At 51.2% G+C, this 24931-nt stretch overlaps 8 protein-coding genes across 8 annotated transcripts; 5 read left to right on the top strand and 3 right to left on the bottom strand.

Annotated features, from left to right (window-relative positions):
* Positions 1-967: 967 nt before the first annotated feature.
* Positions 968-2440, bottom strand: BDP55DRAFT_567970 (uncharacterized protein; the record flags this gene model as incomplete). Its single annotated transcript, XM_060570632.1, has 1 exon — positions 968-2440. A coding segment is annotated over one exon (1473 nt), but the record flags the coding sequence as incomplete, so codon positions are not given.
* Positions 2441-3867: 1427 nt separating this feature from the next.
* Positions 3868-5584, top strand: BDP55DRAFT_686754 (uncharacterized protein). Its single transcript, XM_060576533.1, has 2 exons — positions 3868-4267; positions 4434-5584. Exons 1-2 carry the CDS (start codon positions 4076-4078, stop codon positions 5253-5255), a joined length of 1014 nt encoding a protein of 337 aa, XP_060421874.1. The 5' UTR covers positions 3868-4075; the 3' UTR covers positions 5256-5584.
* Positions 5585-5655: 71 nt separating this feature from the next.
* Positions 5656-7773, bottom strand: BDP55DRAFT_686753 (uncharacterized protein). The gene is made up of 3 exons (XM_060576532.1): positions 7097-7773; positions 6014-7035; positions 5656-5961 (listed from the first exon to the last, which is right to left on the bottom strand). The coding sequence occupies exons 1-3, from the start codon at positions 7614-7616 to the stop codon at positions 5755-5757; spliced, it is 1749 nt and encodes a 582-aa protein (XP_060421873.1). The 5' UTR covers positions 7617-7773; the 3' UTR covers positions 5656-5754.
* Positions 7774-10427: 2654 nt separating this feature from the next.
* On the bottom strand, positions 10428-12228 carry BDP55DRAFT_686747 (SAF domain-containing protein). The gene is made up of 3 exons (XM_060576531.1): positions 11125-12228; positions 10628-11066; positions 10428-10557 (listed from the first exon to the last, which is right to left on the bottom strand). The coding sequence occupies exons 1-3, from the start codon at positions 12038-12040 to the stop codon at positions 10509-10511; spliced, it is 1404 nt and encodes a 467-aa protein (XP_060421872.1). The 5' UTR covers positions 12041-12228; the 3' UTR covers positions 10428-10508.
* Positions 12229-12792: 564 nt separating this feature from the next.
* BDP55DRAFT_708960 (major facilitator superfamily domain-containing protein) lies at positions 12793-14796 on the top strand (the record flags this gene model as incomplete). The annotated part of the gene is made up of 7 exons (XM_060578114.1): positions 12793-13074; positions 13136-13178; positions 13236-13337; positions 13400-13548; positions 13629-14522; positions 14550-14627; positions 14776-14796. Exons 1-7 carry the CDS (start codon positions 12931-12933, stop codon positions 14794-14796), a joined length of 1431 nt encoding a protein of 476 aa, XP_060421871.1. The 5' UTR covers positions 12793-12930.
* A 309-nt stretch (positions 14797-15105) lies between these two features.
* BDP55DRAFT_624213 (uncharacterized protein) lies at positions 15106-17812 on the top strand. Its single transcript, XM_060571403.1, has 4 exons — positions 15106-15408; positions 15463-15622; positions 15681-16199; positions 16253-17812. The coding sequence occupies exons 1-4, from the start codon at positions 15225-15227 to the stop codon at positions 17784-17786; spliced, it is 2397 nt and encodes a 798-aa protein (XP_060421870.1). The 5' UTR covers positions 15106-15224; the 3' UTR covers positions 17787-17812.
* A 3172-nt stretch (positions 17813-20984) lies between these two features.
* On the top strand, positions 20985-23106 carry BDP55DRAFT_624209 (cytochrome P450; the record flags this gene model as incomplete). Its single annotated transcript, XM_060571402.1, has 4 exons — positions 20985-21050; positions 21118-21639; positions 21713-22409; positions 22475-23106. 4 exons carry the CDS (start codon positions 20985-20987, stop codon positions 22654-22656), a joined length of 1467 nt encoding a protein of 488 aa, XP_060421869.1. The 3' UTR covers positions 22657-23106.
* Positions 23107-23494: 388 nt separating this feature from the next.
* On the top strand, positions 23495-24342 carry BDP55DRAFT_735170 (glutathione S-transferase; the record flags this gene model as incomplete). Its single annotated transcript, XM_060580287.1, has 2 exons — positions 23495-24094; positions 24148-24342. The coding sequence occupies 2 exons, from the start codon at positions 23495-23497 to the stop codon at positions 24340-24342; spliced, it is 795 nt and encodes a 264-aa protein (XP_060421868.1).
* Between the last annotated feature and the right edge of the window lie 589 nt (positions 24343-24931).

The following is a 24931-nucleotide window of genomic DNA, read 5'->3' as shown; positions in this document are numbered from 1 at the left end:
AATGCAGTATAAGCTTCTCCAAAACAGACATAGTAAACGTAGCTCTTGGCGGGTCGGCTGCCAATCTTGCCATGAGGCCCCTGAGCTCGTTGCAAAATGACGCTACAATCGACTCGTCTGGATATTTTCTCGCAAGGTTTCCAAAGGCAGCATCGACGTGTGAGCCATCCTTATGACAGGGCAGCTCAGGCACACCAAGACATGCACCTGCTCGCAAGAATGAGTCCAGCGTCCTGAGGTAATCTTCAAAACACTCCTCGCCAAGGAACTTGGATAAAGAAATATCCAAGAAGTGTGAGAAGACAGTACGTGCCCCTGGGCGGTCGAGCAGTGGTTTGTTGGGTTCTGCACCGCGAGACAGCAAGCGGCTAAAGGTGGCATTCTTCAGGGAGTCGTTCCACCGTCGAGCAGGGAACATGCACGGCCCTGACAGCATATTGAAGACAGACATCGTGCTACGAGCGAAGACAACCCACGGCGAAGGTGCATCAGAATCGCCTGCCATGCCCATCTCTCGTGGGACGATGTTTGGATCCTCTCCACGGCAGAGAAGAATATCGAGAACTTCTGGTGCAGGCGCAGAACTTTCACCGCTACCGCGGGACATGGGCATAAGCGCTGCAAACAGAGGCGACTCGTCCAAGACTTCGAAAAAATCCGGGATCTGGTGAACCTTCTTTGCCAGATAAGGCGCCAAGTCGTGTCGGAGGAGCTCTTCGCGGAACAGCGCCCTCGCATCGCACCCGCGAGAATTAACGCCTCTCACATTCAACTGGCCAAGGGCGACCATGTTCACGATGGTTGCCTCATACTCGTCTAACAATTCCTCGACTTGCTGGCTTTGGTCAGAACCAGGTTGTTCAGCCTGTTTCAGCGCCTCTGACGCGTACAGCAGGGCCTGATTCAGTTGCGCAATGAATGGGCCACTATTCATCCCTCGCCCTTGCCTGATGATGTCCGCGACGATCGAATTATCACGGCGAGTGGCTCTCAGAAACCCGAGATAGGCGGCGGCAATGGAGATGAAGCCATTGTAGTCTGCCGGAAGCTTCTCCCGGAGAAAAACGCCAATGTCTTTTGTCGAAACAAAGTCCTTCACGGTTCTGTGAAGGAATTCGACCCGGTCGTTGACAAGCTTGAGGAGTCCTTTTGTCTTCTCGTTGATGCTGCCACTGGTTTTCCCTCTCCGAAGGGCAGAATTATCCCTGAGCTTTGAAGTTTCCGTTTTTTGAGAAGAATGTTTGTCATCTTCCAATTCTTCTTCCAGTTGCCAGTAGATATCAACGTGAAGCGGCTCCAACGCGTGTACCGCACCCTGCAAGATCCCTGCCATTTTGCGATGGTCGGCAGGATTGACGCTGTCCAACATATGCCGAAACAGACGATCTAAATCTGAAGGCAGTTTGCTGAAGCGTATGGCCAGGTCGCTCAATTTCTCGCCATTCGAGAGACCTTCTCGTAAAGACCGCGTAACGAAAAAGGCCCAGAGGAACACACCATCAGCCTGAGACACGATTCGATCGACGAGCTCGGCCTGCTCGGGGAAAACAATATCGGACCCTCCGAGACTCCAACGAGGGTCAGTCTTCAGCTGATCTTTCACAAACTTCCGAATATCGTTCCTTGTTAGCTCATGGATATCAAGCCTTTCTTGGTCCTCGTTACCGAAAGTCCTTTCGAAAACTGGCCATGGACGGCTGGACAAGCACATCCTGATGTGGGGAGACATGGCCATATCAAGGAGAACTTGACAAAGCTCAGCGTGATTGCTGTCGTACTCATCAAGTCCGTCAATGAAGAAACACATCTTCAGCGGCACATGATCAGCTGTCGACAAAGATCGCAACGCAGCAGTAAGCTCAAACACCGACCAAGGTTCGGCAGCGGTCTGCCACTTCCCAGCCTTTGCAGCCGTCCATCGATTAGGACAGGCGAGAGCCACAGCATCTGAGTGTCCGTGTAACAAGTCATGGAGAAGAGACTGGAGGAGCCCCTGCCATGATCTCTGCATCGGTGTACCCGCGATCCAAAAGCAATGTGCCGCAATTGCCAGAGTGCTTGACGGGCCTGCCCATCGTCCAAGCAACTCTTTTGTCTGGGGGTGGTTGGCGATGAATTTCATGAAAGTGGACTTGCCAGATCCGGGCTTACCTGAAATCCAAAAGGTTCCGCGCCCAGACAAAAACCAGTCTGACAACCGAGAGTCAAACGCCCACTGGAAAGTGTCCTGGTGGGCTTGCGGGATGGAGTCCAGGCGAGCGGGTCGACTGCTGTAGTTCAGACTCGACACAACCGTGTCAGCGAGCAAGGCGTCTTCTGACTTGGTCAGTCTAGCGAGTAGGACTCTGAGTTGATTGACGTCGGCCTCCGAGTAGCTTGCATTTGGATCTGTCTGTTTGTTCTGTACTTGTGATTTCACCTCTTCCAGGTCATTCGACATGAGATCGACTTGGGATTCGTACTCTGGTCGAGCAAATCGTCCTTCGCTCTCCAACACCTCCAAGGATTGACTTATTTGCGGTAGACGAGAGCTAGAACATGATGTCAGAGAGCAGGGTGGTGTAGCATTCGCGCTACATACCTAAGGATCGAGACAATTTGACGTGTCACAGAAGTGTTGATCCGATGAACTTCTTGATTGTAGTGTGTGTCTACTCGACGAGACCCCGAAAGCTCTGGGGTGCTTGGTTGGTCTCTTAGCCTCTCGAACGACCGTTCTATGATTAACTCTATCTTCCCCAAAAGCGAGATACAATTGTCTCGGGAAGAAAGCAAATTTTGTAGCGAAATCGAGGCACTCAATGACTCGGATTCACTCTCCAGTAATACCTGTTTCTCTACTAAGGAAACTTTCAGCCGCCTGACAGTATCTAGATTGACTTCTTCATTGTTGCGATCTCGTTGTGCGGTAGACTGAAAAGTTGTGAGAGTCTCCGTAATGTAACTTGTTGCGTTCAGAATGCATCCCGCGGTATCAAGGGCCGCGATGGCATTCATGGCTGCGGATTGTATGGCAACAGATTCAGGTTCGGATGTGCGGTGAAAATGCGGTGTAAGATCTTGGGAGAATACACCATGTGCGGGGTCAACCGAGGAGATCGAGGAGACACATTTACCTGTTTGTCACGACTGATAAGAAACCGGGCTCGTCCAGGGAGCGACTGGGAGTCACGTACACATACACATCAGACATGCAGGTAAGATACTAGTAGTTTGCTGGCCCCTTTCATGCAGGACTGGGGCGTAGCATAAGTAAGTACGAACTCACCTTACCCAAGTGTAGGGCTGACTGTTTTTGCCATCACGATTGATCGTTAACGGGTATTGGCCAAGTTGAGAGTGGCATTCATCGTCCACAGGGATGGATTACTTGAATGATGGTTAGTATATGTAGGCATGTGGGAGCTACATGTAACCACTTGCTTGGCATGGTAGTCCTGGATAGAACTTAATAGAGATGGAGAGGGAGGAAGCAAAGCTCCTTTCCAAGTTGACGTCTCTTGTTAGGCTCAAGTAAGACCACAGCGCTGAGGGAAGCAAGAAAACAAATAGCGGAATCGGAAACGTCCATTATTTGGACAAAAGTCCGCCGAAATCCTGGCAGAGTTGCAGGGTTAATCGTGAAAGTCCCTTTCAATATTAGTTATTCGTACAGCAGCCCAATGGCAAGAAGGAAAGACTTGTCGGCTGGTAAGCATGGCCACGTAAGTGGCCGGGAGGTGCAGTGGTCAGCACCTTATTTTGCGAGACTCCGTCTGACATGCTGTGATGTGGGTATCCTGCACGTGCTGTGCCTCTCAGAGCCGTGTCGCTCGCGCATAAAGAGAAGGTGACTTTTCAGCTTCTGGGTGTCAACATGGCTGTCACAAACTTGGTCAGCTTATTTGCATGGGCCGAAGAGCGGATTCTTGGACTTCTGTCACATAAATACATGCATGTTCCGCAGTCTTCTCATCGAAGGTTCCGGGAAGAAACTCAGTACGATAAACAACCCGCAGAACTTAATCATCTCTGTGTACAACTCAAGCCTTGGGAGCTTTTGGGTTCAGACTGAGATCGAAGAAGCTCAGTGAGCATGTCTCTCGCCGGGGCGCGCAACCTGCTTTCTCAGTGGTTCCCGCCACAACCGACCTACACCGAGCAACACGTCCCATCTCAGAAAGGGAAAGTATTCATCGTCACAGGCGGCAACCATGGGATTGGTTTCGAGCTCGTCAAGATTCTATATGCGACTGGTGCCAAGATCTACATGGCATCGCGATCCAAGGTTGGTCTCCATAGCAAACTTGATACTTTTGAACTTCAAAAAACTGCCGACGTCCGTTATCACTGCATGCCTGTTGATCTTCAAGAGTTTCTGGCTTTGCTCCGCCACAGAAGCAGTTCTATATATCTGAATCTTGTGCTTTTTTGAAGACTAACCACTGCTTTAGGAACGCGCTGAGAAAGCGATAGAGACCGTCACAACCGCCACACCAGGACCCTCAACACCCGGCACAATAGTCTTCCTCCCCTTTGATCTAAACGACCTCGAAAGCATTAAAGCAGCCGCATCTCTTTTTGCACAGAAGGAGTCCCAACTTCATATCCTCTGGAACAACGCTGGCTCGGGCGCATACAGAGTAGAAGAAGGCGCCAAGACGAAGCAAGGCCTTGAACCCATGGTCGGCATGCACTGTGTCGCTGCGCAACTATTCACCCATCTGCTCCTACCTCAACTCCGGGAAGCTGCGAAATCACATGCGGCTGCAAAAAGCGCGGTCCGTGTTGTATGGACTGCGAGCTTCATGGCGGAATTGACAACTCCCCAAAACGGCATTGACTTTGACCTCCTTGAAAAGGGTACGTCAGACCGCGAGCTGAACTATGCTGTTTCCAAATTTGGCAATTGGCTTCTCGGCCGCGAGATGGCTTCTCGATATGGTTCCGAAAATATTGTCAGCGTCATACAAAACCCTGGCAACTTGAAAGCTGGTGCCTACGATGGAGTCCCAGCATTTTCAATGTTCTTTATCAACCGCCTCCTGTACGAGACAAAGTTCGGTGCGTATACCGAGCTGTATGCAGGACTGTCTTCAGATGTCTCACTTGCCAACAATGGCGCATATGTCATTCCCTGGGGACGCATTCGTCTTGACGAAGATATCCCAAGAAAGGACATTGCCAAGGCCTTGAAACCCGAGACGGAAGGGGGCCTTGGTTATGCTACCAAGTTCTGGGACTGGTGCGAGGAACAATGGAAGCCATTTATGTGATCTTCGAATCGATAGAATCTGTTTGTTTATCTCTATCTCAGCGCCCCTCACACTGTCGATGATGAAATGGGAGACACGCGGGAGATATCCGTACAGCTGTTCTGTGCTGTGGACATGGATTCTGTTCTGCCTCCAAAAATGCCAACACTGCCTTGCCTGTGAACAACGGACCCATCACACTTTACTTACCTCATTGTGCCTTACAATCTTTCCAAGACGTTCCGTTGCTGATGACGATTTCCTGCATGGCTCGCCCTGGTCCATGGTTGCGGAAACCTGCATGGGAACGGGGCAAGATCGGGCCCGGACCCGGACATGTGGATAGGCGGAGTTAGGTGTAGCCCAATCAAGGAACGCAGATGAAGCATAATCGGTCCGAATCCGCATTCTCAAAAGAATGGCACGTACTGTCATGGTCTCAAAACACTTGGATTATAAAGTATCAGGGTATCTATCCTAGCCGCAGCCAATTCGTTATACATAAAATGCAGTTGAGGATTTAGGCCGCGATGTCCTTCTCCTTCTCCTCAACCTCGAGTTCGCGAGTGGGCTGTTGCGCTTTGCTGCCCCAGCGACCCATGAAGAAGTTGCCGAAAGCCTGGGTGTTGTTCCTCATGTTCATGGCGACAATCTCGCTGGTCGGCTTCTCGAAGAGACGATCAATGTCCTCGAGAGTCTTGTCCTTGGTCTCAGGCATGAAGATCATCTGTGAATTGTTAGTCCGAAGTTCATCTTCATGTGGAAACGGAAGTATTTACCTGGTAGAACCATCCCAGGATGGCAATGCCACCGTAGAAGCCCAGGGTAAGACCAGTACGGGTCATGGCCTCCTGCATAGCGGAGAAGTTGTAGGTGACAATGAAGGAAGACAGGAACAGCAGACCAGACGACGTGGTCATGCCGTAGGATCGGAGGTAGGTGGGGTAGACTTCAGAAGGAACAACCCAGGTGAGACAAGCGTAGCAGCCGAAGAAGCCCATGTACAGAGCCAAACCGATGAGGTAGCAAGCCACGGCACCGGTAGTGTTGGTGTCGGTAGGGATCTGGTAGCTGGCACCGATAATGACCAATCCGACGAAGAAACCGGGAAGCATAGTGTTGGCCCAGAAGCGACGACCAAACTTCTCCATATAGAAGCAGGCAGGGATGGTGCCGATGAGCAGAGATCCACCACCGACGAGAGACATGTAGGTGGCCTTCTCGTCGTTGAAACCGATCTGCTGCATGAGGATAGACATGTAGTACATGATGGCATTGACACCAGTAAGCTGGCCAAGAAGAATCATGATATTGGCGTAGACCAATGCACGACGGGCGCGGGGGACGGTGATGAAGTCCATCCAGGGGAAGCGCTTGTTCTTGGCACCCTCAGACACTTGCTGCTTCTCGTCGACGACGGAAACCTTCATGACGAAAAACTCTTCTCTGGCCTCAGGAGTAGAGATACCACGGATGCGCTTCCACACCTTGTAGGCCTCGAGCGTCTTGCCCTTGTGCATCAGGTAACGAGGAGACTCGGGCAGGAAGAGCATGCCGGCGAACATGATGGTGGAGAAGAGAAGGGAGGATCCAAGAATCCAGCGCCAGTTGCCGGGCACGTGGATGAACATGGCGGCGATGGCGTAGCCCAGAACCTCACCGAGGGCGATGTTGAGTTGGTATAGGGAGACGACATTACCACGGATGCGACGTTCGGCGGTTTCGGCGACGTAGACGGGGACGGTACCACCCTCGAGACCGACACCCATTCCGAGGATAACACGAGCAGTGACGATCATGCCTTGATAGTGAGTTAGTCATGTCCGGCCTACAGACGCGTGATGGGGTGTAGATGGACTCACCAAAGTTCTGGGCACCGGCGCAAAGCGCACCGCCAATAGTGTAAAGGATGCAAGAGATGATGATGGACATCTTTCGGCCGAGGTATTCGTTCGAGGGACTGAGGATAATGGCACCACCGACGGCACCGAGAGGCATGGCAGAGTTGACGAGGGAGTTTTCGCGGGTTGTGAGGCCAAGATCACCAGGGAGGAAGAGATTGGCGCCCGAGATGAGAGACTGATCGAGACCGGAAAGGAGACCGCCCATGGAGGCGAAGGCCACAATGAGCCATGTGAAGTACTTGGTGTTGGTGAACTCGAGTTGGAAAAAGCCCTTCTTCAAACCACCAGCGGCCTCCAGCTCCCGCTCCATGCTGTCGATGAAAGCATCGACCTCCCAACCACCGGCCGCGGCGATGGCGGCAGCATCCTTCTCGTTTACACCGGGAAGAGCATTGGCGAGGTTCTCGACGTGAGCCTCGTTTTGGCCGTCTGGGTTGTGTTTGCCCGAAATCTTCGGGGCGAGTGTGACTCCGTGCATGTTGTTGGGTAGTTCCGCGTGGCCGCGAGCCAAGACCTCGTTTAAACAAAGATTGGCCCAAAAGGGTAATAGCAGATCTGATTAAGGCTGATGCTAAGAAATGCGGCTCTGATGGTCCGGAGGGAAAAAGACACCTGCCAAGGAAAGACGGCTAACACCAGAGACTGGGACGAGCCGGGCTTTTAATCACCCTCTGCGTTTCTCACAGAGTCACCACACTACTCACGACGACACACTAGTAGATCAACAATAAGAGCGGCCAATATTCCAAGTCAGCCAACCCGAAGACGGCATTGATGGATTGTGGATTCCTCGCCCGACTCTCGACGTGACCGTCTGTCTAACCTCGACACCAACATCGTCATCCGAAATTTTTGTCTGGTGTTAGTGTGGAGACCTGGAGAGAAACGGCCGAAGTAGGAGCGACCTCTTGTCCGCATTTTCAGGCCTCTTCTCCAGTGGAGAGACCCCAGGAACACGGAACACGCACTTGGAGAGCATTAAGCAGGCTGGGGGAGACGCCGGAGGGAGGGTGGAGGGCAGATGTTGCGGGCGCTGAGACTCTATTGCCCTTGGGGCTCCAGACTTTCCTCACACACAGTCTGCAGAGCGTGACCATGGGGCGACGCGGAGCCCGGGGTCCCAGTTGTCTGTTCTGGCCCCCAGGTCTGGCAGGCAAAAAGCAGGCAAAGGGCTCCCGGAGATCAGGCCGCGACGACCGTTCTTCTTCCCATCTGACTCGCGACTCCACATCCGCGCAGGATAGCGTTTGTGCGAGACCCGCCCGAAGGGTGGGTGGTTTGACCGAAAATTCTCCCGGTACCGTGTTCTGGATCTACTCGGTGACAGTCCGAAGCCCGCACCGTTCGTTCTCGTGACGACGACGGAAACGTACGGAGTCTCCGCGTGGAGAAAGCAGACTCCAGAGTTACCAACATGTTAAAATTTCTCACTCTGGGGATTGGATTGGGGAAGGTTTTCTGGGACCTTGGAGATGTGGGCTGACGTCAACCCTAGGGGGGGAAAATCTAGAAGCGGCACATGGACAGTCAGACTTGTGTTGTTTGCGAGCATGAGGTTTTGGGTGGTTCTCGGCGATGAAAGCCGTCTCTTTACGAAGTAAGTATTTTGCTTCGGTTTTACTCTGTCAAGAGTCTCTTCCCAAGTACCCATGGTCAAGATCTAGCATGCCCCTGGTCTCGCTGTATCTATTACTTTACAGAGAACGTGGTCTGACACATCACCACGTGTTGGGAACATATCTCCTTCGGGACGAGCAGATCGCAATCGTCGTGCCTGACCGCTTGGTGGCTTGTTCCTAGCTCCCGCCAGCTACAGGTCCCGGTCCGGGTGGGAAGCCGCACTCTTGGCTGATGACAAGAATTATCTGGCCGGCTTGGCGCTCCGTGAGGCGGCAGGGGAGTCTGCTAGGCCGCAGCCGCCGCACCGATCGCGCGATGCCAAGTCGGCGAGCAGCAAGCTAAGGCAAGCGAAAAGGAATAGAAACGGCTTCCGACTGGTGCTAGTCCAGCATTCGGCCTTCTAGCTCGTAGACCGGCTCAGCAAGGCCGATACGACACTCGTCCTGTTACAGATTGTCACAAAAATTCGTTCATCCCTTTTTAGCGTTGCGACAGGGCTCTCCTAGGCTTCATGTGGGGGGCAGAAGAAAAATTGGCAAGATTGCAAATATCAAGGAAATACGGATAATGCCTGAAAAACCTGATTGTATCGCTCAAGACATGGATTTTGGTCTGTGCGACAATGATACATTCTAGAAGCTCTCTGACGGATCATTAAAGTTGTCAAACCAACATACTTCATCCCATTGATTCAAATCAAGACTGATTTGTTGCTGCTCATCTCTCTGCAACTTTGTAGACGTCCTCTTTGGAGTTGGTTCACTGATGTTCTTCAAAAGTCTGCCCGAATTTGCCCGGCATTCATGCAACCCACAGAAAATCCCATCTTTTCCCCTCACAGACCATTCGAACCCCCGCGAAATGGAATGGAGCAAGCATGGCTAGGTCACATCAGCAACCTGTGGATCATTCCAATCATGTCTCATTGGCTTTTGATCCCTGCAGGAGTGTTCCGTAAGTCCGAAAGATAACTTTGACCATGAGGCCGGTTCAGCCGTTCAATCGTTACACTTCATCTCTGCATATGCGTTACCGGCGGTATGGACTTTCCTTTGACAAGATAAGGATTTGCTGTCTTATCGTTACCCGCCGGACTGCGAGATTTCTAAGCACGCCGATCGACTACCGACAATGATGTTGTTGATCTGTCGCCGTTGTGGCTTCACGAGTCAGACTAGAGTGCTAGTCCTGCCGATCTGAGCGCACCTTGACGAAGTTGCCGCCTCCCGCCGTTGTGAGCCCGAGGAGAATGGGCTGAAATGTATGGTACTACGGGCAGGTCCAGAAGTAAAGCCGGCGCTACATGGAAGCTGTCTGCAAGCCAAACGATGCTAGACGGACACTTGTGACACTGTACTTCCTCTGACAGATAACTGTTGGTCCTTTCCCTTGCATTCTTAGTCTGATACGTTTGTGATGTCAATAAAAGTTGTTCGGATTTTTGCGCTTATCGTCACCTCAACCTGGTATCGAACATAGGCCTATTTACTTCCGTGTAGTTCACATGTGATAGAAGAGCCTGCTCTTACCTAAGCGAAAGTGTGAAGCTTTATGTTGCTGATCCAAGCTAGCCCAGGAAACTTTCGCAAACAGACTCACCTTGGTTCGTTTCAGTAATATCGAGGCATGTAGTGCGTTGACTTCAAAGACACATGCATTCCCCTAAATCGACGACTCCGCATACTTTCAGGTTAATTGTTTCCGTTTATCGATGCTGAGAGATCTGGGGATTTCAAACTGGTGTCTTTGTTTAACCTGTGGGTACTTGCCAGAGTCTAACGGAACATGGTCTGAAAATAGTATTTAATCCCTCAATGCACCCCATTCACGCCATTCAGTCCATTGACGCCTCCTGATTTCTGCGCCCAGAACTCCTTTCTGAACATGGCCTCCATCTCCTTCCTGATAGCCACCGCTTGCGTCTTTTCGCTATACTCAACATCTTGCCAGCTGAGGCCGTGGTCCTTCTGGACGTCGCGTTTCAGAACAAAGCCGTGAGCCAGACCGATGGGCAGTCCTTCGATCGCCATTGAATCTTCAGCCGTCATGAGTTTTCCATAAACCGTGAAGCCTCCTTCCCCATCAAGCGTCTCGCCTGCTTTGAGATCTCGCTTTGCTGTCGCGACAACATCGCCGGCCCATGTCTTGGTCTGGCCTGTGGGCTCACCGCGGACCATGATGGTGGCGACGGAAATACCGAGCTCGAGTCCGATGAGGTGATATGGCTTGTATTGAGCGGCGTACCAACCAGATGGGTCGGTCTTCAGACCATATTGCTTGAAGCACTCACGCTGGTACTCTCCGGGTGCTAATAGTTATATCAGAAACCGTCGTGGCTGAACCAATTGGACTTGAAGAACGCTTACCTTTTATAATCACGTAGACGCCCCATCGTAGATCGTTGAAAACCCATCGACCATCCTTCTCCATGCAAGACACGACTTCGACTGTGCCAGTCTTCTCCAATTGACCTCCGTCACTGATGGGCTTCAACACATTGGGTAAATCCCATACACTGCAGGGCGGGAAACTAAGTCCGTTGGTTGGTGGACTCAAATCACAACCGTTGGCGACAGCCGCCATTTCCAACGCGCTCTTGGTGCCATCAAGAAAACTGTTGAACATCTGTGGGTTGAAGTCGCCACCAGCTAGTTGCTCTTTGGTAAATCCGTAGTGATTCCAGACCGTATCTGGCGTGGAGTAGTGGTATTCTGGTAAGTGCTTGGTGCCTTTGCCAGCGCATACGACCTCGAAGCCAGCCGTTCTTGCCCAGTCAACCATCTCAGCAATGAGTGCAGGCTGGTCACCGTAGGCCATTGAGTATATGATACCGGCTTCTCGGGCCTTTTGGGCTAGCAGGGGCCCCGCCAGGACGTCTGCCTCGACATTGATCATGACGATGTGTTTCTTATGCTCGCAGCAGAGCAGAGCATGACGAATACCTGCGGCCGGGTTACCGGTAACTTCAAGGATGACGTCGTTCTCGGGCGTTGCGATTAGGGCGGCCGAGTCCGTGGTGATAGCGATCTTGCCGTTGGCGATACCTTCAGAGATTGAGAGCGAAGCGGTGGCATCAAATCTGTTTTCTGGGTATCCGGTGCGGTTGAGAGCAGCATGGGCACGCTCTTGTGATAAATCCGCGATTGCAGCAAGGTGAATACCTGCAGTGCGATGAGATTGAGAGATGTACATGGAACCAAACTTGCCAGCACCAATGATACCGACTTGTACTGGCCTGCCGGCTCTTTCGAGATCAGCAAGTTTAGTCGATAGACTCGTCATGATGACTGGAATTGCGGCTACTGGTGAGAGTTTTGGAGACGAGAAAAGAATTGCGTAGGTAGGAGGGGTCTTCAGCTGTTGTGGGAATGAAATGGAATAGCTGAAAATGTGATTCCACGAGATTGATACTAGAGATATAAATGTAAAGCTGTCCTCCTGATTCTCAACAGAAACGTTTTCCAGAGTCTCCAATCGACCTGGCCTGGGTTGAGACGATCCTAGGCTGGCCGACTGCTACCCCACCGCGATTTCAAAAGTTGGCCGCTGCATCGGCGTTACGCCGATTTCCCGGTTCTTGTCAGACCACAGTCATACATGACTCCAATACGCCTCACGGAGATTATTTTGTGACTGACATTGCCGCGAGAAGGATGTGTTTATCCCAAGCGTCAGCAGTCAATCTTCGGACTTCAAGAGCCGTGCAATCGGCTCACATTGTAGTGGCTTTGGGTTCTACAGGTCTACCGGGTTCAACCAAATCGAGTTTGTTTGCCGGGAAACCGGAAAGCGATACCATTTGACGAAACCTACCCCGGAATCTTGGCGATGTTAGTGTGTTGCTTGCGGTCGGGGTAAAGGACATCATCAAGTCTAAGAGGCGCTTGATCGAGCCGCCTCTGTTGGGTGACAAGTGTGGTCGGTTCAAGACATAAGCGACGGAAGGTAGTTGGGGTTGAATAGTTATAAAGTCATGGCTGCACTTGATTCCCGAATCTTGAATTTCTTCGTTCATACAAGAAAAGGCAAGGCCAGCTTCACCGAAATTAGCCCCTATTCTCGTTCTCTCGTCATCAATCTTTTGCCCCTTCACCAAGGTAAAGACATCTCCAGGGAAATTGTTTGTCCGAGTGGTTATAGAGACTCCCTTTGAAGAACTCCGCCATTTGATTATGTCGACCGAGCAGGATGTGACGGAGAACGCACCAATGGTAGTCGACTATGCTGCCATTGTTGCTGCGTGGTCCCCAGAAGAGAGGGCCGAACGAGAGAGGAAGTTGGTACGGAAGATCGATTGGAGGCTCTTACCTATCCTAGTATGTCATAGACCTTCGCCAGGATGGCTTGGAGAACGCACACGTACTAACCTTGGCGCAGATTGTCATGTACATCTTGAACTATGTCGACCGGAATGCTGTTCGTGAGTGTTTTCAGGTGACGGACGTCAAGTCAGTACGACTTGCTAACCTGGCACTAGCGCATGCTCGAGTTCAGGGCCTAGAGAAGGACCTCGGAATGTCGGGTTACAAGTATAATATTGTCCTTTCGGTTACTTTCATTGGATATATCGCCATGCAAGGTACTTGCCAAAGATTCTCCGGGAGACCAGTCGAGACGAAATTCTAACGCTGATACTCCCAGTGCCCAGCAACATGATTCTTACCAAGGTCCGCCCTAGCTGGTATCTTTCTGGATGCATGGCTACGTGGGGCATAGTCAGCGGTCTTTCTGGCGCAGTCCACAGCTTTGCTGGGCTGGCGGTCAATCGGTTCTTTTTAGGCATCACCGAGGTTTGTAACCTAAAGTAACATGACGTGCTGAGTGGGATTGGACTTAACTCCCAAACCGCATGCTGACCAGAAGCCCACAGGCGCCCTTCTTTGTCGGTTGCGCTTTCTTGTTTAGTGGCTGGTACACCCGAAAGGAACTCGGTCTACGTCTTGGTATATTCTTTTGCGCTGCCATGGTGTCGGGTGCCTTTGGTGGACTCTTTGCCGCAGGCATAGCGGCTGCGTTCTCGAATAACTCCCTCGAGTCTTGGAGATGGCTCTTCATCATCGAGGGTATCGCAACAGTCGTATTCGCCACGGCCACCGCGTTTACTATACCCGACTGGCCCACGACTACGAAATGGCTGACGCCTGAAGAGAAAGCTATCGGTGTCTTGCGTATCATCGAAGACGCTGGAAAGGAGGAAGAACAGATTAGCACTTGCGCCGCTTTCAAGCTTGCGGCTAGAGATTACCACATTTGGCTATGCGTAATCGGCCAAATGTGTTTGCAGGCTGTTGCTTCTTTGACCAACTTCCTGCCCACCCTTGTCCAGAGCTTCGGGTATGGAACTATTGAGACACTGCTGCTGACTTCGCCGCCGTACATCTTCACTGCCTTGTTCTGCCTCCTTAACACTTGGTACTCGGATCGTACGTCAAAGCGGTCGATACACATCATCTACCCGGCTGCAGCCGCTCTAGCTGGAACCATCATCACGATTGCAACTACAAATACTGGGGCACGGTATTTTGCCTTGTTCCTCATGTTGCCTGGGACTTATGGCTGCTTCCAGATCTCCAACGCCTGGATGGCGAATATTGCTGCTCGACCGCAAAAGAAGCGAGCCATTGCCTTGGCTGCGAATAATTCAATCGGAAACCTCGCACTGGTTTGGACTCCGTATCTATACCCAAAGAGCGCCGGCCCCCGTTATACGGTAGCTTGGTCGGTGAATCTCGCCCTTCTCGTCATTGCAATCACAAGTACTGCGGTACTGGCGTTCTGTTTGAAAAGGAAGAACCAGCATATCGACAATCTGCGAAACTTTACCGCTCTTGAGCAAGGCGTGGTAGATGGAAAGTACAGCAGTACTCACGTGGAGGAAGGGCAAGATGGACCTGGCATGGAGCAGCCGACCGCTGGAACCAGGATGAGATACCAGATTTAGTTAGTGTTGTGACATAGTGGGTTCAGAGACATCCGGAAGCCTACATCGACTGTCTTGCAATTGTGGTCATGTCGAGCATGGCATGGATGTAATATGACGCTTGAAGGCCATGTACAAGGAGGCGCGTCCTGCTACAATAACAATATTCCAACCAGAACTCATCAACCGCCCAGGAGTGCATGTGCCCCCACGATCCCTTCTTTTCTGTCTACTGCTCTAGGCTTCCCTTCACATCTCAAGCTGCGAAGGAGCCAGGTTAATTACCGCAGATCTACGCGATTGGCCTGACTGTCAAGGATGGATCATACAAAGACAGGAATTCCCACCGACCACGGTCCACGGCAGCCCCGCGTTCCCCTCCTGGACTCTTCCCCGCAACATGCACGATTACCCCGGCTGTTGGCTTGTTGATTCATCATGTCGGAAATTTCCCGATTTTCCGACCTTCTTCGATAGTGCCCAGCTCGTGAACGAGCACCGGCAAAAACTCATCACTATGCGAAGGTCTGGCCCGATCGTTTTGGCATGCAACACAGCACTCCGTCCAAGGCCGCATCAGGCGAATCAAGGAGACGATTGACTGGAATGATGGATTCTCCGAAATCGCCGACACAACAAGCCGCCAGGGATAGTGGTGTCAACCCACGGGCAAGCAGTCATACCCCTCAAGATAGTCGCTCTATCGGCCCAGGTCGGAAATCTAAGGCTTGTAAGTTTTGCTGTTTGGTCCTAGCTTTGGGGACCGGTTCTGACCGTCTTTTAGGCTTGGAGTGTAAGAAGCTTAAGATGAAATGCGAGGTGTTCCCAGGAGATAGGAAGTGCCGACATTGCCTCCGTCGCAATGTCAGTTGCGTTGTGAGGCGGGCCTACATCGCTGAAGTTGCCGCGGGAAATGATCCGCCCAGCTCAGCCGAGACCTATGAGTGTGTTTGTTTGCATCTGAGTGATATGTTGGAGCTCGCGGACTCACTCCTATTCCAGGAAGAAAATCGACGAAATGAGGTCTGAGATCAAGCATATGAAAGAAAGTTTAGATGCTGTCCTAGCAGAAAGCACCAGACATCAAATCGCTTGCGTGAACTCTGTTCGTCACAAACACCGGAATCAAGAGCCGACACCCCAAGCCCCGGTACCGACAGTGCCTCTTTTCTTCGAGAACCGATCTCCTTCTTATAGGTCTTTCGAACACAGCAACGCCCCGCCTCTTAGCACACCCGGCAGCATGACAAGCCCGGCAGGGCTGTCCTCAAGAGAAGATAACACCCAAATGGCTATGACACGAGAAAGTTCACCATTAACAGTGCCCGACAGCGAGCTCGGTAGCGAGCCAGTTACTTTAGAAGACCCCATGGGTAGCCTATATGAAGTGACGCGGCTTCGCAACATCCGAAGTAACAGGTCAAAGATGACGAGACCTCAGCCGGCAAGTCAAGACGAGCTCGATGACTTCATCTCCAGGGGCATCATCGCCGAATTAGAGGCAGAAGAGCTCTACGAAATGTAAGTTTTGCAATCTTTTTATGTGTCGTTTCACCGCTGATCAGTTGTTATAGCTTTCACACTTCCCTCAATCACTATCTCTGGGTCGGACTCGAGCAGACCCACCCATCTTTCATCTCCGTCCGCAAATCCTCCGAGTTGCTTACAGCAACAATCTTGGCCGTTACCGCGCTGCACATACCAACATCCGCAGCCACCTTCGATGTCTGCTACAAGGAGTTCCTCTCATTGATCTCTTCCTCCATGTTCTCACGTTACCATTCCATCGACGACGTCCGCGGCCTATGCATCGCTGCATTTTGGCTGTCCGAGGTATCCTGGAAGCTGTCTGGTCACGCAATACGCATCGCGACCGAGCTCAATCTCCACCAATCCTTTGCCCGGGCGTTAGAAGGCGACAGAGAGCACTTTCTACGAGCAAGACTCTGGTACATGCTTTACGTCTGCGATCACCACTTTAGCATCGCGTACGGCAGACCACCAATGATTGCCGAGAGTATACAAATCAGACAACACGAACTCTTCCTAGAAAGTCCCTTTGCCAACGCCCTTGATGCGAGACTATTAAGTCAAGTGAACCTGATGCAAATACTCACGAGAGTGTACGACCAGTTTTCGGAGAGAAAACTTCCAAATGTCAGGAAGTTTCGAGGAACTAAAGACTGTAACAGGCATGTCGGAAGCAGTGATGTTGAAGGATCGAATGGTGATATAACGGCTACTATGCTCACCGAATCCGACTTGGAGGGTCTTCGCCGGCTCAATCTTGAGATCGATAAGTGGCGGATACGATGGCACGCTCGCCAAACACAGAATTTCTGCATCGGCAGCTTCCCGCCTCTAGGTATAATTCTCTACTCCTACTTTGCGAAACTGCAAGTGAACTCTCTCGCCGTCCGTGGTGTATCTATGGTAGCCTCCACACTGTCCACGGAGCGCAAGGAGTTCGCCAACATGGCTGTCTCCGCCGCCATCAGCATCATCACCTTTGTTCTCGAAGAAGATGATATGCGGAGAGCTCTTGTTGGGACGCCGCTCTATGTGCATACAATGATCGCTTTTGCTAGCGTGTTCCTGATGAAGGTTGCCACCAGATGGAATTCACTCATGGGGTTGAAGTTGGAAGAAGCTTACGTTTCCAGCCTCCTCAAGAAGATGATCGAAGCTCTGAAGAACGCTGTTACATCGGATCGGCATGTGTTGAAGCACATTGCCGCTGGCTTGGAGAAGATGCTGAATAAGATGGGCGAAGCAAAGCGGCCGGGACAAAGACTGGATGATCCGGGGCCAGCTCAAGAGGATGCAAACAAGTCGACTGGCGATGTACACATCCCTAATCATGAGGATGATCCGTCCGCGACTGCTGGAAGCTGGCCAAGTTGCTTCCGTGCCTCCGCCGGCGACCAGCTACTTACCCCAGCAACATGGACCGAGCCTCACGTCCCAAGCATGAATAACCAGTTTGAGGATGAAGGATGTTTCAACGATGGATTGACGTTCATGAACGACAACTTGATATTTGAGGCTTTCGGAACGGGATCAGCTAACGACGTGTACAACCTCTTGTCTTCTCAATTTTCCTTGTGAGCTTTCATACCAAAACTACTCGAGGTAGCAAAATTTAGTTCTACGGTCTGTATCCTGACGTGATAAGCCAATCGCAGCGTTCAACTTTGTGAAGGAGGCTCAGCCTCTATCTGGGTTCAGGTTTCAAGAGTTGCTGGCTTCGCTCCAACTCACAAAGATCGTACTCCAGCCTGACAGTAACTCAATGCATACTTTGTCACATCTAATAATGGACTCGGATCGCGATGTCACGTTTGGTGTCTTCGCTGGATTCTATCACGAATGTTTCCGAACGAGTCAACGGATCTTAGGCGCAAAATTTCAAACAGGACATATCATGTAAGGTAAGGTACTTTAGGTGTACATCCACATCCTCATGAAGAAACCTTCTAGTCTAATGGGAGATACTCATGACGCATATCTCCACTCACTACATTCTCCAGAAATTCTTTCTTGCTCGTCCAAGTCTTTGTTTTCCTTCTGACAGTACCATCTAGTAATGAGGACAAAGATTACTATGAAACCACATCCAGTAATGACAGCACCAGATCCCGTCTGATAGTATTGCTCCTAGTTTCTCAAAAAGAAATATGGTGTAAGCCAGTGGGAGATGGAGGAGACACAGTTGGCAATGGCAACCAGAGCGGCTCTTTTGGTTCGTGATCGTGGTACGCCGGTTGTTTCCCAGGATATTTGAAGTTTTGCTGTCAGTTACGGAGATTCTCTGGGAAAGAAAGACATTCCATGAGCTTAGGTTGAGGCCTAGGAAAGGCCCCGTGGCCAATAAAATCAAGGCGAGATATCTGGCACCAACATTAGCGTTGTGATCACCACAATGGACCCAACCAGTATCAACAGAATCGGAATGATAATGTGGTAGCCCTGCTCAAGCATCCGGCCGGATGACCAAGAAACTGCCTAAGTCACAAGAAATGCAATGATTGGAGGTGGCGCTTGAATAAGGTACGTCTCGGTAGCCCCAAATCCAAGAGTGGCAAGGATCTATAGACGTCTCTTGTGAGTAGAAGTTCGACCCGTGATTGAAGCTGACGTGGATTTGATTGACCAATGGAAAACTTCTTTATTAGACTGCGCGACGATCAGGGAGAAGAGAAGAGGCATGTGAATGGGTCTTTGAGTGCCATCCATACTCCTCCCCAGTAGTCGCCCTCGTCTTCTTCAGTTCGGCCGCCAGCTGATACAATTTACCGGTATTGGGCCATCTAAGACTCCTCGGCAGTTGAGACATAGGTGCCAGTCGACTCGGGAAAGTTGGGCATAAATCAAAAGCTGGCTAAACTAATAATGATACTGACAATACCTGTGACCGCGTTAGTAAAGGAGATTATCATCGCATATCCACTGTAACTGACCCTCGAGAAGCAAGAATCATTGCCATGCTGATAGCTCAGCTATACCATTTATACCGCGGAGGACTCCAGCAGCTAAAAGGCCCGAAACTTCCTCCGAAATGGTGTTTCCGGCGTGCCGAATTGCCATGCGGAGGGGAGACTCATGCTTTGTGTACCAAGACGATGTCATCAAAGACACCGCTGGCACAAAGAGGCCTTCAGTAAGATCTACAATGAAACAACACAGGAGAAAGCCCCAGTCGGCAGTGACCGCGGGCATACATATGGTGGTGATCGACCACCCGATCATACAGCATGGAAGCAAAATTCGTGGCTTTCCCTTCGCGATGATGACATTTGCGGGAACCTACGAAATGATGTATCCTACATAGGAAAGCGAGATACCGGCGGACCACATTGTGTCTGACATGTGCAGATCATCTTGCATGCCGGCAAGTCGTGCGTTGGAAACGTTGATACGGCACAAGGTCGCCTATCCAAAAGCTGAAGATCTCGCAGCGCGCCCGGTGGTGAGAGATGCTAACGGGAAAAGGGAGGACGATAAGCAAGGAGAGAATGATGTGGCGATCCACATGGCTTAAATTTCGATCACATATCGTGCAGATCTTTGCTGCTACTCTATCCAAGCTTGTATCTACATGTACTCATGTCCCTAGAAAAGTCCTCCCGGTGAGAAAACCATCGCAGATGCTCATTCTCGGCGTCAATCAAGACGAATTGGACGATTTAATGGCAAAGTGCAGGCACGTAGATTCATCCCCGTCCTACCATCAACAAATTTACTTGTGTCGATTTGATCTCCCAATCTCTAGGCTCGGCTAATAACGTGTGCAAGCTGCCAGTTCGTTATCACAATTTTTGCTCCGAGAAATTTTAGCATACTTGACACATTCGGGACGACAGTATTTGGATTCCTTGGAGATAAAACTTTCCTTTTTGATTGTGTAATACATAACCAAAATCTCTAAAGGTCTTGATTTTTGGGAAGGGCTCGGTCTTGGTTGTTGCACAGCCCTTTCGGGTAGTGGCTCTGTGCAGGAAACTTACCCGGAATTTCTGCCTTGTCACTGTTTCTAACAGGGAAAGTCTGAGCTTGCGGAACAGGGTGGGATGCTTCGGAGATCTCTGAGCCTAAAAGCACTGGACCCCAAAGTGTTCCTCCGAGATCTATGCCCTGCTATCCTCACTCCCAGACCCAGCAGTGACGTAAATACATACTTTTGTCGTAAGTAACCGAGAAAAGACGATTTGGCCGGAACTAAGCACCTGAATGTTAATGAACTTGCGCGGCTTCGCGGCCTGTTCCGGATCGTCGAGACGCGAACCAAACAGAATCCCGCTGCTAGCCTCGAACTTCATCTGAGACTCAATATGACGGACATTTGCTTCCTCCAAGTGCCTAGCATAGGACGGAAGCAGCGGGACGCTGTGCTCGTTCAAAGTACTAATATTTATACTCCTTTAAGCCATCATCGCGATGATGCTGTACAGGTCGATCGCTCCCTGCGTGGGTGCCGGACTCCATGTCTGAGCTCCAAACCTTGTAGGCCGGACGACTCCAGCTGTTCCCCCGTGGCCCCAGCTTCCTCTTGTACGCCAACCTGACTGGCCAGAGCAACTACCCCAAGCAACCGTAGAACACACATCACGCGTCAGTGTGGTTTCATACGCCGTATATGATCAGCTACGGCTGACCAATATCGCTAGCCGGTCGAATTGGGGGATTCCGACGACCGTTAACAGAGTGAGCAAAGTCCTACTGGCGTATATAGCCAACGGGTCTCGTGTTCATGCCACTCTTGCCAGTAGTTCGTTCTGTTAGAGAACTTATGTTATTCTCAACAAGATGGATATCCTGAAAACGAATCCCCTTTACCTCGGCGGTGCGCTTGTATGCGTTGCACTGGCTGCGGTGTGTTTCCAACTCCCACAGCTGCTGACTTGTGTCATTTACTAATCACTGATTGATGGCCTACTAGTACATCTATGCAGGTCTCACAAACCCATTGTCGAGTATTCCTGGGCCGTGGTACACCAGGTTCACAACACTGCCATCAACGTTCAAGGTCATCACTGCACATCACCCTGACTGGATCCATGATCTACACGCCAAGTACGGGCCAGTGGTGCGGTACAGTCCACACGAGGTCGATATTTCTGATCCACCAACATGCCAGCGCATTCATAGCGTCAAGACTGGGTTTTTCAAATCACCATTCTACTCACTTCTCATCACCGACTCCTCAAGCGTCTTCAACGAGATCCGTCCAGAGATCCACCGCAAGTACAAGCGCTTGCTTTCCAATCCCATGTCGGAAACTGGCTTGAAGACTTTCCTCCCTCGCATAGACAGCAAAGTCCGCCTGGCCATTGAGCGCATTCGTGAAGAGAACAAGGTCCGAGGCGCAGCCGATATCGCCAAATGGTTCATGTTTCTCTCGTTTGATGTCATCGGTGACCTGGCCTTTGGCGAATCCTTTGGCAACTTGGAAAGCGGCAAGGTATACTACTTCTTGACGGAAGAGGCCTCTAGGAGGTTGATAAGAAACATACTAATAACTATGTACCGAATAGAAAAATCGATCTGTCAACGACTTCGTCAGCCTTGGCTTCGTCGGCGGACTACGATCCATGTTCCCAACAATCGCCCAAATCTCTCTCTACCTTCCAATTCCAGTCTTCAAAGAGGCTACGGCTATCCAATACCGTACTTTTGACTACGCTCAAGGCGCCCTAGATCGTCACGCTAAGCGTGTCGAAGAGACCGGCTCAGACCCGCACCCAACAGTCTTCTCCAAGCTCTACAACGCTGGCGAGGAAGAGACCTGGAATCCCATTGAGATCCGTGACAATGCGCAGGTCTTCATCGTCGGCGGCAGTGACACGACCGCCAACTCGATGATCTACCTCGTCTGGGCGGTATGCAAGATTCCCGAGATCAAGGCCAAGCTCATGAAGGAGCTGGACGCGTTGCCGGAGAACTATTCCTACGAACAGCTCAAAGAGCTGACGTACGTGAACTGGATTGTCAACGAGACGCTTCGGCTTTACACTGCTTTGCCATGCGGACTCCCGAGACTGGTGCCGCCTGGCGGTGCGGAGCTTTCAGGGCAGTTTATTCCCGAAGGATTCACCGTTACGACGCAGGCATACAGTCTTCACCGGGATGAGCACGCGTTCCCCGACCCGTATCGATTCTATCCCGAGAGGTGGGAGAATACTACACAGGAAATGAAGGATTGCACTATGCCGTTTGGCGGCGGTGCCCGAAGTAAGCACCATCCGAACAAAGGTATCATCCCCATTGAGATAGCTTTTGCTGATGTATAGAAACAGCTTGCCTAGGAAGACATTTGGCTCGGATAGAGCTCCGTCTTATTACAGCCAGGTTTTTCAAGGCTTTCCCGAAGGCGATTGTGTCTGATATTGAAGGGATGTGCGACAAGGATATGGAGCCAGCATTGCATTTCCTCATGGTTCCCAGTGGTCACCGATGTTTAATCAAGCTCAACGGGTAGTTACATTTCCTCTCATTCGCGTAGAAAAGAAGAATTCCATGGATCCCTTGAACACGTCGAGCTGTACCATGAGCCTCGTTTTGGCGAAATAGTGTGAAACTGTGTCGGGTCCGTGGATGAGTAGAAGCGGGGCTGAAGCTGGACCAGCCGGCTTCGGGACGCGATGCGGAAGCAGAAAAGACCCGGCAGGCTGCATATTTCAGCCCGCTTACGTGAGACGATGACTGACCGTATGGAGACCCTAGAATTGTAGGCAAGCGTAGCTGACACACTCATAGCACTCTATTCGGAAGCCAAGGTGTTTAGTCCGGCGGAGAATTCGGACGCGGGAGTAAACTTTGCGCGTCATGCCGCAATGTGGATCTGGGGTACGGACCGCAATAGATGGAAGTGCATACATCTGGATACGCTTTCTATCGAGATGAAGCCGATTGACTGAACCAAAATTATCTGAATACCCTCAGACTCTTGAGTAGAAATCAAAGGCGGCGTTAGCTGCTCTGATCAATGAGAAAGTCTCAGCTTGCTCCATGGATGACAAAGGGACAGCTGAGCTGCAGCAAACCGTGGGCAACACGGAGCGGGGCTCAAGGGCGCCGTGCAGCCCCGCCATCGGCTGCAACGACCCCACTACCCCGCCGCGGCCCCTGGCGGCGGAATGGTTCGACCACGCCCTATGACTTCATGCTGAGCCGCCAGCCGTTCAGCCTTCATATGTAAGCCTCACCTCACACATCTCCTCACCGTCACACCAAACTCATCATCTCCTAGTTTCTCCAAAGCCTCAATTGACTTTCCCTCAACATACTCATCTCAAAAACACCCATACACAGAAGCAATGGCCGAAACTCCCAGTGCTAAGCGTCAGAAGTCCTCCAAGGACGTCTCCTACGAACTTATCTACTGGCCAGGTCTCCCCGGCCGCGGAGAGCATATCCGCCTCCTCCTGGAAGAAGCCGGCGCTGAATACACCGACACCGCGCAGATTGAAGACGGCGTCAAGACTGTCCTAGCCCAGATTGATGACAAGAACCTGGGCGATGAGAACAACCCGCCTCCCCTGGCTCCCCCCATCCTAAAGCACGGCGAACTCCTCATCAGCCAGACTCCCAACATCCTACTCTACCTGGGACCACGGCTCGGCCTTGCGCCCAAGATTTCCGAAGATGACGACGGCATCTACTTCGTCAACGGCCTTGCGTTGACTGCGCTGGATGGACTGAGCAACGAGGCTCACGACACGCACCACCCTATCGCGACAGGGCTGTACTACGAGGACCAGAAGAAGGAGAGCAAACTCAAGGCCAAGGACTACATCGCCAACCGGTTGCCCAAGTTCTTTGGCTACTTTGAGCGGGTGCTAAAGAGCAAGGCTAGCGGCGAAGGCCCTTGGCTCTATGGCGGGTCTCTGACGTACGCTGACTTGGTGCTTTTCCAGGTAAGAATTCCATCCCAGGTATTTTGAGTCTTTATGGAAGCTAACCTGGGCAGTGTCTCGATGGTCTCAAGTTCGCGTTTCCCAATGCTCTGAAGCGTATTGAGGGAACTGGCGACTTCAAGGGTCTCTTTGCGCTCTACGATGCTGTCAAGGAACGGCCCAAGATCAAAGAATACCTTGCTAGCGACCGTAGACAAAAGTACTCTCAAGGGATCTACCGCCACTATCCTGAATTGGATGAAGAGTGACGGTGAGAGCAGTGCTACTGGAAGGGTTTGACGGTTTGAGACATGCTTTGAAAGATAAGCTCGAATAAACTGTACCATCTCAGAATTGAAAGACTTTTGTGTTACATTCATAGAGCTTACCGCTTTGAAATTCCATGGCTTTGTTTTTGGGTCATTACATCCCCTACAGCCAGTTCGCTCTTGCCGTCTATCGCGATCCCATGTTCTATTGGGCATTTGCCTACCCAATTGTCGCTCTACGCTAAAGCAACTCACACCCTTTCGCATCTTCACAGCCTTCCGAGCCAACTTCACCCTTCCCTGCACATCAACTCAACTTCTTTGATCTTCCTTTTCCTGCCACTCTCAATCACCTTTGGGAACTTCGATTTCATCACTGAAACGCAAACGCCCTGATCTTGGAACATCTGAAGAACACAATACTCGGCATTACCCGGCCAAAAGGTTGTCCGTCATGAGTGGTCAACAGAGCCCGGCAACTACCAAAGGCGCATCCCACAAGCAGGCGTCTTTTGAGACTCCTGAGACTGCGCCTCCGGCGGATCCCATTATCGCAGCTGCTTGGGGTCCTTATGTGCCTCCCGATGCT

This window comes from Colletotrichum godetiae (genome assembly GCF_030913485.1).
Source record: "Colletotrichum godetiae strain CBS 193.32 chromosome Unknown BDP55scaffold_104, whole genome shotgun sequence".
Lineage (NCBI taxonomy): Eukaryota > Fungi > Ascomycota > Sordariomycetes > Glomerellales > Glomerellaceae > Colletotrichum > Colletotrichum godetiae.
This window is presented reverse-complemented; position numbering and strand designations above follow the sequence as displayed.

What these genes read in the sequence shown, in the direction of transcription:
- BDP55DRAFT_686754 (XM_060576533.1), top strand. Translation starts at nt 4,076, where the DNA reads ATGTCTCTCGCCGGGGCGCGCAACCTGCTTTCTCAGTGGTTCCCGCCA. An exon ending in ACATGGCATCGCGATCCAAG is followed by an intron (nt 4,268 to 4,433) that starts GTTGGTCTCCAT and finishes CCACTGCTTTAG; the next exon opens with GAACGCGCTGAGAAAGCGAT.
- BDP55DRAFT_686747 (XM_060576531.1), bottom strand. Translation starts at nt 12,040, where the DNA reads ATGACGAGTCTATCGACTAAACTTGCTGATCTCGAAAGAGCCGGCAGG. An exon ending in CGTCTACGTGATTATAAAAG is followed by an intron (nt 11,067 to 11,124) that starts GTAAGCGTTCTT and finishes TATAACTATTAG; the next exon opens with CACCCGGAGAGTACCAGCGT. An exon ending in GCCATGTTCAGAAAGGAGTT is followed by an intron (nt 10,558 to 10,627) that starts CTGGGCGCAGAA and finishes GGGATTAAATAC; the next exon opens with TATTTTCAGACCATGTTCCG.
- BDP55DRAFT_624213 (XM_060571403.1), top strand. Translation starts at nt 15,225, where the DNA reads ATGCAACACAGCACTCCGTCCAAGGCCGCATCAGGCGAATCAAGGAGA. An exon ending in AGGTCGGAAATCTAAGGCTT is followed by an intron (nt 15,409 to 15,462) that starts GTAAGTTTTGCT and finishes ACCGTCTTTTAG; the next exon opens with GCTTGGAGTGTAAGAAGCTT. An exon ending in GCAGAAGAGCTCTACGAAAT is followed by an intron (nt 16,200 to 16,252) that starts GTAAGTTTTGCA and finishes CAGTTGTTATAG; the next exon opens with CTTTCACACTTCCCTCAATC.
- BDP55DRAFT_686753 (XM_060576532.1), bottom strand. Translation starts at nt 7,616, where the DNA reads ATGCACGGAGTCACACTCGCCCCGAAGATTTCGGGCAAACACAACCCA. An exon ending in CGCCGGTGCCCAGAACTTTG is followed by an intron (nt 7,036 to 7,096) that starts GTGAGTCCATCT and finishes CTCACTATCAAG; the next exon opens with GCATGATCGTCACTGCTCGT. An exon ending in TCCTGGGATGGTTCTACCAG is followed by an intron (nt 5,962 to 6,013) that starts GTAAATACTTCC and finishes AACAATTCACAG; the next exon opens with ATGATCTTCATGCCTGAGAC.